Raw genomic sequence first — 8,836 nt, 5'->3', positions numbered from 1 at the left:
TTTTGATGTGGCCTGGCGGCTGGCAATGCGCGCCTTCCAGGGGCTCCTGCGAAAGCACTGGGAGAGGGAGCTTGGAGGTCAGTCAGCCTGCTGTTCTCTTCCCTTCACCTGCTTTGGTCTTTCCCACTGGTGGTCTCTTTTAACATAGGGCAAGGGGTCCCAACAGTTAACTAAAGGGTCCTGATTCAGGGGCGAAGGTTCACAAACCTGCTTTAGGCCCCCAAACACAGACACACACACACACACACACACACACACACACACACACACACACACACACCTGATTTAGCTAATCAACACCATTATTATTAAACTGATGAGTGGGTTTGGAGCAGGGATGAATTAAAGACCTGTAGAGAAGGAGGGTTCCAGGAACAGGACTTTAAACCCTTACCCTCTCCTCAAGAACACCTCCTCCTTCTTTAAAAGCCAATATTCACAGGCTCATTTTAAAGATGGCCACTCTGGAGCCATAAAAATGCTGGTTTGAATGTTCCTACTTGGCTTCAATTTCGATACATACTCTTTTTATTGCTGACATGCATAAACTAATAAGAAAACAGCTTTCGGAACTCTGGCCATTTGCTGGAAGGCTGCGTTTTTAATGAGACTCTGTATGGGGCGAGTGCCAACGAGCGAACAGGAGGCTCTGCCAACTTCTGCCTTGTCTGCCTCTTTGCCGCTCTGACTCTCAGGTGGAGGAGGGATGCTGCTCGCGGCAGAGAGAGGGGGCCAGGGTTTGAGCGAACCGTCCTCGCAGGTCAACACCAAAGGCCAACGCCTGGCATCCTCAAGGGGTTCCAATGCCAAACTGTCCCTGGGGTCCAGCTTCAACCCCACACAAGTACAATCTGCAACCTTGAACTAGAACTTCAACAATGAATATATCCTAGGTTTATGAATTGAGCTTGCCATTCATAAACAGAAATATCTCATGAATTGTGCCAAATATAAGGAGTTGCCAAAAAGTACTAAAGATGATTCTTATTTACTAAACCTGAAACTGCCATCAGCGATAAATTCATGAAATCCATTGTGTAATTGTGTAAATCGCTCTTACATGAGAGGATTTGCTTTCTTTGTTGTTCATTTTTTTGTAGGACTCAAGTGCCTTCAGAATTAATTTAAGTGGTGTTATGACGATCCAGGCAAAGCCACTCCAGCAAAGAGCACAAGGATTGTCAGAGAAGTCTCTGTAAGTCTGTTCAGTGCTCTTCAAATAGCATCTGATCCTTGAAAAGCCTAACAGGAGGCTCAGACAGAGTTTTGACAGATAATGCACGCGGTTAACGGTTTAGTGACATTAGACATGGGTAATATGTTAGAATATGGGGATGTCTGTAATACAGAGAGATGTAATGTCCTCTCAAATTTGTCTTTTTGAATGAATCTGTGTTAAAAAATACAAAATACAAGAATCTGTTCTACTAATAACTTGTATGTGAGATCCTGGTGTGGTGTCATGTCTGGCCCTGTCATAGTCCTGTCTGGTTGAGGGTAGGTGGCACTGAGATGCCATAGGCAAGAGCAAAGCTCAGGGAAATCTCACACAATGTCACACACCTCATTCATCATCATCACTTGACCTCTTGACTTCTGCTAAGTCTATCAGCAGTGAATATCTGTCTGCCTTTATACTCTCTAGACTTTATTTCTGTTTCTGGTGTTATTTTTCCCTGCATTTTGACTTAATTTATAAGATATAAGAATAAGATTTGTTCAAGTGGCTGTGGAAATAAATGTGTATCTATGAGCATCTCCTCTAGTATGTGCGGCCTCTGGTATTGTACAGGCAAAGCCTGGAATATATATCCAATCTCTAAGGCTGACCTGACACACGTATTCTTTGCTTCCTGCTTCATAATATAGCTGTGACTCCGATGACAGAGCCGGTATGGTGGCGTGTGACCGGACTCAGGCTCTGAAGTCCCTGTGCGCGCTCTCACACAAACCCCCGGGTCAGCGGCGCCTACCCAGACTCAGTGGCAGGGCCAGGCTGCTGCCCAGCAACCACCCCCTCTACGGCAACCACCCCCTCTATGGCAACCACCCCCTCTACGGCAACCAGGTCCTGCATGGCACCAAGCTGTGAGTCCACTCCTTCTCAGCAGAGAACCACATCACATTGTCACTCGGTCAAAAAGTGAGAGATGACTATGTGGTTGTGAGTGGCTATTGGAAATATAAAATCTCATCTCAAAAACAGATGCTGAAAAGTACACATCATATTTCACCCATTTCACCCACATATGACATAAACATGCACTGTACATATACTTCCCATTTATTGTTAATCCATTAATTACATACTGTATACAGTGTATGGCATAAACATATATGTCCTATACGTATTTTATACTGTAACTATGCATACTGTGCATATTTTGAATTGTCATTAATGTATTTTTCAACCAAGTATGACATGTAATATCCAGATGTATCCAGGTATATTGTCTACTCATGTATGACATGGCATACACATATATTTAGTGATTTAGTCTGATTGCAACAGTGCTACATTAGGTTGAATAGCCAAAGCTAAAAACCTGAAATACTGAGTAGATGTAACTGCTACTCGTGCACAGTTAGTTTGAGCTGTTCACATGCTCAGGCTTTGGAAAGTTATCTGTCACTGAAGTTTCAGCTTTGAACCTTCCTCCTTAGAGAAATATCTAAAGGTCTCATCAAGAAACCTCTCATATCACTGCTTAATGAACTACATATTGTACCTGGGGTTAGGAGCCTTACAAGTCACCATTGATATATTTAGCATTACTCTGTTGAAAGGGATCTTCTAAAAGTGTTCTGTTAGATAAGTGTTATCCCCTAACCTTGGGGTCGTCAGCCTCACTCATCTAAACTGATGGGATCCCGTCATGTCGTATAAAGCAACAACTTATCGAGGCTCCGTCATGGAGCAGTCTGCTGTGCTATGGCATAATCTGTTCTGACACCAGAAAAGTCACATCCAAACCACTGTGGCTATCTTTGATAGCAAGCCTTGTTAAATTTGCTCCCGTAAGCAGAATAGCACAATAATAGCTTTAACACTTACACACATTAGTTACGCCCAAAACTCATCTTTCTCCGAGCACACTGCCCAGTGCAATCAGAGTGGTGTGACTCTTCTAATGCCACCCGGTCGGCACTTGTGCATAAATAAACGTGCTAATTAAGCCTAACACTGGCCTATCCCTGCAGATGCACAGTGAGTGAGGGGCTGCCTTCACCGCCTGTCAGCGCAGCCTTGAGTCACCGCCTTCCTCATCTCACCCCAGACGTCCCTGAGCAGGACACCTCTTTGACACACCCTCCCCGATATGCGCAGGTGCCCTGCACACACACACACACACACACACACACACACACCACACACACACACACACCACACATACACCCGCCTCCCCCAAACATCTGTGTTTTTCTGACCTCGTTCGCTTAGTCTGTTCATCGATTTTTGCTTTGTTTGTGTTGGGTTGCGTTTGCACTGTGGAGGGACTGCGGTGTGCACTTGTGTTGAACTCACAGGAATGCTGTAGCGTGATGTTCACGTTAGAGGACACGGAAGGACACTTTGTGGTTTTTTTTTCAAACCCTGTGAGCTCTATCGCATAAAACCATGAAACTTCATTATCTGACATCTGACATGTAGTCTGTCTTGCTTTGTTATCGTCGTTGTCACCTGATTTCTGAGAATGAAATATTAAATAAATGTCCTAATCTGATCTCTCTTGGAGGTTGATCAAGACCCACGAGATCACTGTCATTCAGATTTTTTTTAGGGGTGATCATGTTTTGCTGTCAGTAATAGCCTGGACAGATGCCTTCAATTACAGGGTTGCAGTTTATTATCCAACTTATCTCTCCTGCGTCACAGACCTCAGACCTCATGTCTGTGTTCCATGAAACTCTTCCATCCCTCCTCCTGCCTGGGGCGTCCACTTATTTTAAGCACAAGTTTTGGCAAAAACCCCACTGACTGTCTTATGGGCTTTGTGCTTAGAACATGACACTGAATTGATTGGCTCATCTTAATGTGATTTAGACGGGAATGAGGGGAATTGAAAGGGGAATATGTGACTCCTGACTCTCATGTAAACTGGCCAAACCATCACTGTGTTTACCTGCTGCTCTTTACAGGCAGAGTCTGCAATTCTAATCCGATACAATTTTTTGTCAAATTCAGTGAATTGCTCCTTATGCTGTCTGTTCTGTTCAATGAGCACTCTCAAAAAACACCTGGTGTTCATACACATTCCTGGCTCTGTGTGTGTTCCCTATTTCAACAGTTTCAACACTTCCTGCAGAAGCACTGAAAGGAAGGGTGTAATTTCATTGGCTATTGAACTCAAATTAGCAGCCTTTTGCCAGAATCACAGACTCTGCCTTTAATAATCTTAGAAAGACCTCCACTGTGCTCAACAGTAGAGGGACACTAGTTTGAATTGAGAATGTTTGCCATGTTTGCCGAACATGCCAGATCCTTTTTGACCTGTGAATGATTCTTCTTGTGGTTACTGTTAAAAAAAGTGTTGAAATGTTTCAAACTTGGAGTGTGAAAGTATTTCCAAAACATTTTCTGACTGGAATGAAAACGGACTTAAAACTGAACACCTCTCTCCATCTGGTCTATTTTGCTCTCTTCTCTTCTCCTCTCCTCTCCTCTTCTCTTCTCTTCTCTTCTCTTCTGCTCTCCTCTCCTCTCTCCTCTGCTCTGCTCTGCTCTCCTCTCCTTTCCTCTCCTCTCCTCTCTTCTCCTCATCTCTTATGCTCTCTTCTCCTCTCCTCTCTTCTTTTCTTATCTCCTCTCTTCTCCTCTCTTCTCCTCTCCTCTCCTCTCCTCTCCTCTCATCTAATTTTCTCCTCTCCTCTCTGCTTCGGACATGTCTTATTTTCACACCTTTTCTCTCCTCCCTTTTCTTTTCCTTTCATGTCCTGGCTGTCTCCTTCTGGTTCTCTTTCTCCTCTCCTCTCCTCTCCTCTCCTCACCTGTTCACTCCTTTCCCATAATCTTCCTCTCTGCTCTCCTCCTTTCTCCTCTCTCCTCTCCTACCATCTACTCTGCTGCACGTCTCCGCTCCCTCGTTCACTCTCTCATTTCCCCTCGTCTTCTATTCCTTCCTCTCTCTACTATGTGTTTCTCTCTCTCTCTCTCCTCTCTCTCTCTCTCCACTCTCCTCTCCTCCACACCCCCTCCTCGTCTCCTGCTGTAGCCCAGATGGAGGCTCTTGCGTGGGGGCTTGTCCAGTGCGGTTCACCCCCGCTCCAGTCTCCCTCCTCTAAGGGAGCCCAGTGTGACTCTGGAGCCTCTGGCCAGGCCTAACACCACCCATACAATCTGGGTGAGACTCCTCCACATTCTCCATTCTGTTTCTGTTGCATCTCTTACATGCACCTAGGCTATCAGTGGGGGTTGGTATATCAGTCAAGACATGGCCAGAATCATACTGTATCACCACAAACACTCTATACTATCTCCCATTCAGCTAGCATAGTGAAAGCGTGTGAGAGATATTGGTGATGGTAGGGGCAGGAACTTTAAATCCAATGCAACAGGCCATTTTTATATGGAGGCAACAACAACAGAAATCAGTGTACGTGGTTTCAAACACGAGCCTTTCAATGTTAATGAAACCACATCCAGTAGCAAATATGAATGGATTTCACTAATTTCATATATTACATTAAAGGAATTTCTCAAGGCTTTGTCCCCCGTCCATTGTCTTGCAGTCGGACATACCAATGAAGAGTAGCTTCTCACCCGCGGATTTTGCCTGCAGCTTGAAGCCGGCCGCACGCGTGACGCTCCCAGGTTAGTGTGCAGTTCACTTTTTTGGCCAGCAGGGGGCCAGGCAAGCCCTCCACAACACGTGAGGAGGCTTGAAAGAACTGATTAGCCGTATAGTTAGAGGAGGCTCCCATCAACATAGCTGAAGTCTAGACTTCAATCGGGAATAGCTGTGATTGGAAGGCCTCACTACACAAGGCGACCAAGACTAGACTCAACGCTGTTGGCTCTTATGTATTACCTGACCTGATGTGATGCCACCACGTTTGCCATTGCAACAGGGCTTTAAAAGTCTTTCAAACTCACATTACTAGTGTGTTGTTCTCTAAGTGCATTGAGTTAGTCTTTCAAAGACATCCCGCCGCTGTGTGTGAATGGTGCTGCCTCTCTAACCCATGCCAGGGTTCCCTGGTGACTGGTCCCGGATGGGCGTCACAGGCTTCAGTTTGGGCATCACCTCCTCCATGGCCAGCAGCTTCTCTGGGTGTGCCACGCCTCCCAGACGAAGAAGGCCATACATGTCTTCCTCAGCAGAGGTAGAGGGTGGCAATGAAGCTCTCATCATGGGTAAATACACACACACTTGTCAAGTTCTCATAGCAAGACGCTAAAATGTTTTTACAGTTTTTTTTTTTTTACTTTTCTGTCTTTTCAGCCAGTGAAAGACACACAAAAATACTTTATTTTCTAGCCTATTGCTTAATGTACATATACATCCCAGTAGACATAGTGTATTGGGTTGAAACGTGGTGCAGTGGTAAATGTTACTGTAGATTTAGTCTAAGTGAACACCAAGAGAAGAGAAGCCAGATGTCAGCATATTAGAACAGAAACACTCCCCCCGGCCTCTAACCTGTGTGAGAATATAAACATCAGCATATTAGAACAGAAACAAACACTCCCCCCGGCCTCTAACCTGTGTGAGAATATAAACATCAGCACCCCTCTTCCCTCTTCAACACACGCACTGAACCACTCCACTCGAGCGCGGTTCAAGATGAACTAACACCTCTGTCAAAAAGGGTTTTCATGACCCTCTCTTCCCCTGCCATCAATCATTTTGTGTGTGTATGGCAATGCAGCACGGTACTGACATAACATCATCACAGCCATGGAATATATTCAGCCTTAAACCCATGTTTTGTGGAGGAGCAGTGTGAAATAGAGACCAATATATATAATATATATAAACTAAGACATCAGAACTCAGGGGTATTGATCCTCCATGTTATTGTAACAGATATCCCTTCTATGCATCTGGAAACATATGAGCGAGACAGGGCTGATGTAAAATTCCAAAAGGGATGATCGATTCTCAAGCCTAGCAAGAGAATAACTGGGCGGGGGGGGGGGGGGGGGGGGGGGAGATGGGGGAGCCAGGTGTCTTAGGATGCGGAGTGGAGAATGGACACTACGGCAGGGAAAGAAACAAAGGGGTGGGCTTCATTTAGTTTTTTTGTGGCTTTGAAAAGCAATTAGGTTTTCCTTTGTGTCATATAACATGGTGACTCCCCTCGTAGGGGTGCAGTGTCAGCGCAAAGCGCTCGGCAGACTTCCAGGAAACGGGAGGAGGAAGTTCCAGGTGGTGATGCCGTAGCACCGACAGGTGTGTGTGTGTGTGTGTGTGTGTGTGTGTGTGTGTGTGTGTGTGGGTGTGTGTGTGCGCGCGTGTGTGTGTGTGTGTGTGTGGATCCTGTTTTACCACAGAACACAGACAGCCCTGACAAAACATGGGGGAAACAGTCATTCAATGAACACTAATGCAAGGAGTGGTGTGAGTGTTGACATGTTCGTATTCACTGTGAAGTCGCTGACGTATAGTAAGTGAATGGGTGGCTTTCACTGTAACTCTGACCCTGTTTACACTTGACTTCAAAATGTGCCCTAAGCGATCAGGCCACGAGTTGACAGAACTAAATACAAGTGGAAACGACCACCAACACCAAATGTGATCCAATCACTCAAAAACCACAGACATCATTTGACCACGTGTCTTTTGTAGTGTAAACGTTAACGTGTCCTGACGCATCCCCGACAAGGGCGTAACAGATTGACGTGTCGTAGGCAGGAACAAAATCTGAACTCAAGTGGTCAGCTGGACACCTTGGAGACGTATGATAGACTCAGGCGATGTGTCTCGGCCCAAGACGCATTTTAAAACCAGGTGTCAAACAGGGTCAGAGAGATGTCTGTAAAGATCTAAAACTAAACCAAATACACAAAGTCATAATTATATTTCAAATAAGAACAGAAGCAGAAATGCAGAAGCAGAAATGTGTGGTGCTGGTCATTTGTTTATCATCTTCCTGCATGCCCCTGTATGTGAGCTGTTTCTCATGACTGACAAGGGGGTGGAACAGCAGGTGTATTTCTGTATAGGCAGGCATTGATTGTTATAGAGAGCATGTTCCTGTATGTGTAGGTGTATTTCTGTATAGGCAGGCATTGATTGTTATAGAGAGCATGCTCCTGTATGTGCGGGTGTATTTCTGTATAGGCAGGCATTGATTGTTATAGAGAGCATGATCCTCCATCTGTTTACATTCTCCCCAATGGGGCACATCCTCAGGCCTGTTTACTAGTTGCCATATAGAGTAAACAAGCAACTGTGTACACAAACACAGTTTTATACGCCAAAACATGTTTGTCATATAAAAGCAATGTTAAAGGTTTACTTTATTATTATGAATTAATATATTGCTTTTGGGTATGTAAGCACCATTTTTGAAAAAATGCCAAATATGCATGTGTTTTGTAAGAAATCATACCACATTGAACATGTAAAGTAATAGTGCAATACATCTGTTCTATTTTGATACATAATAAACTAAATATTCATATTCAGTCTTTGTTGTGTTCTGATATATTATGTATTATATAATTGTATTGTTATGGTATTTTGCATTATTTAGAAAAATACAAAGTAATGGTTAGCAATGTCTGGTGATGACATTGTGAATCAGGCTCTCTATGTAATTGGGTAGTTATTGGAACAACAAAGAAAAATATAAAAACCGAAAGCTTATCCCTGAATGCATAGAACTTCAT

General features: G+C 44.3%; 1 protein-coding gene across 1 annotated transcript in view; it reads left to right on the top strand.

The window, feature by feature from the left end:
• Nucleotides 1-8,513, top strand: part of fam149a (family with sequence similarity 149 member A) — a 9,375-nt gene extending 862 nt beyond the window's left edge. Inside the window, exons 2-10 of the mRNA XM_031587292.2 lie at nt 1-77; nt 696-844; nt 1,101-1,195; nt 1,870-2,088; nt 3,202-3,328; nt 5,214-5,342; nt 5,731-5,812; nt 6,191-6,355; nt 7,309-8,513. The exon at nt 1-77 is cut by the window's left edge and continues 198 nt beyond it. Coding sequence (XP_031443152.1) covers nt 1-77; nt 696-844; nt 1,101-1,195; nt 1,870-2,088; nt 3,202-3,328; nt 5,214-5,342; nt 5,731-5,812; nt 6,191-6,355; nt 7,309-7,385 — 1,120 coding nt within the window. The 3' untranslated portion in view covers nt 7,386-8,513. The remainder of the gene's footprint in view (nt 78-695; nt 845-1,100; nt 1,196-1,869; nt 2,089-3,201; nt 3,329-5,213; nt 5,343-5,730; nt 5,813-6,190; nt 6,356-7,308) is intronic.
• Nucleotides 8,514-8,836: the final 323 nt, after the last annotated feature.

This window comes from Clupea harengus, chromosome 20 (assembly GCF_900700415.2).
Source record: "Clupea harengus chromosome 20, Ch_v2.0.2, whole genome shotgun sequence".
NCBI lineage: Eukaryota > Metazoa > Chordata > Actinopteri > Clupeiformes > Clupeidae > Clupea > Clupea harengus.
The sequence above is the reverse complement of the archived record's forward strand: the minus strand, read 5'-3'. Positions and strand labels throughout refer to the sequence as shown.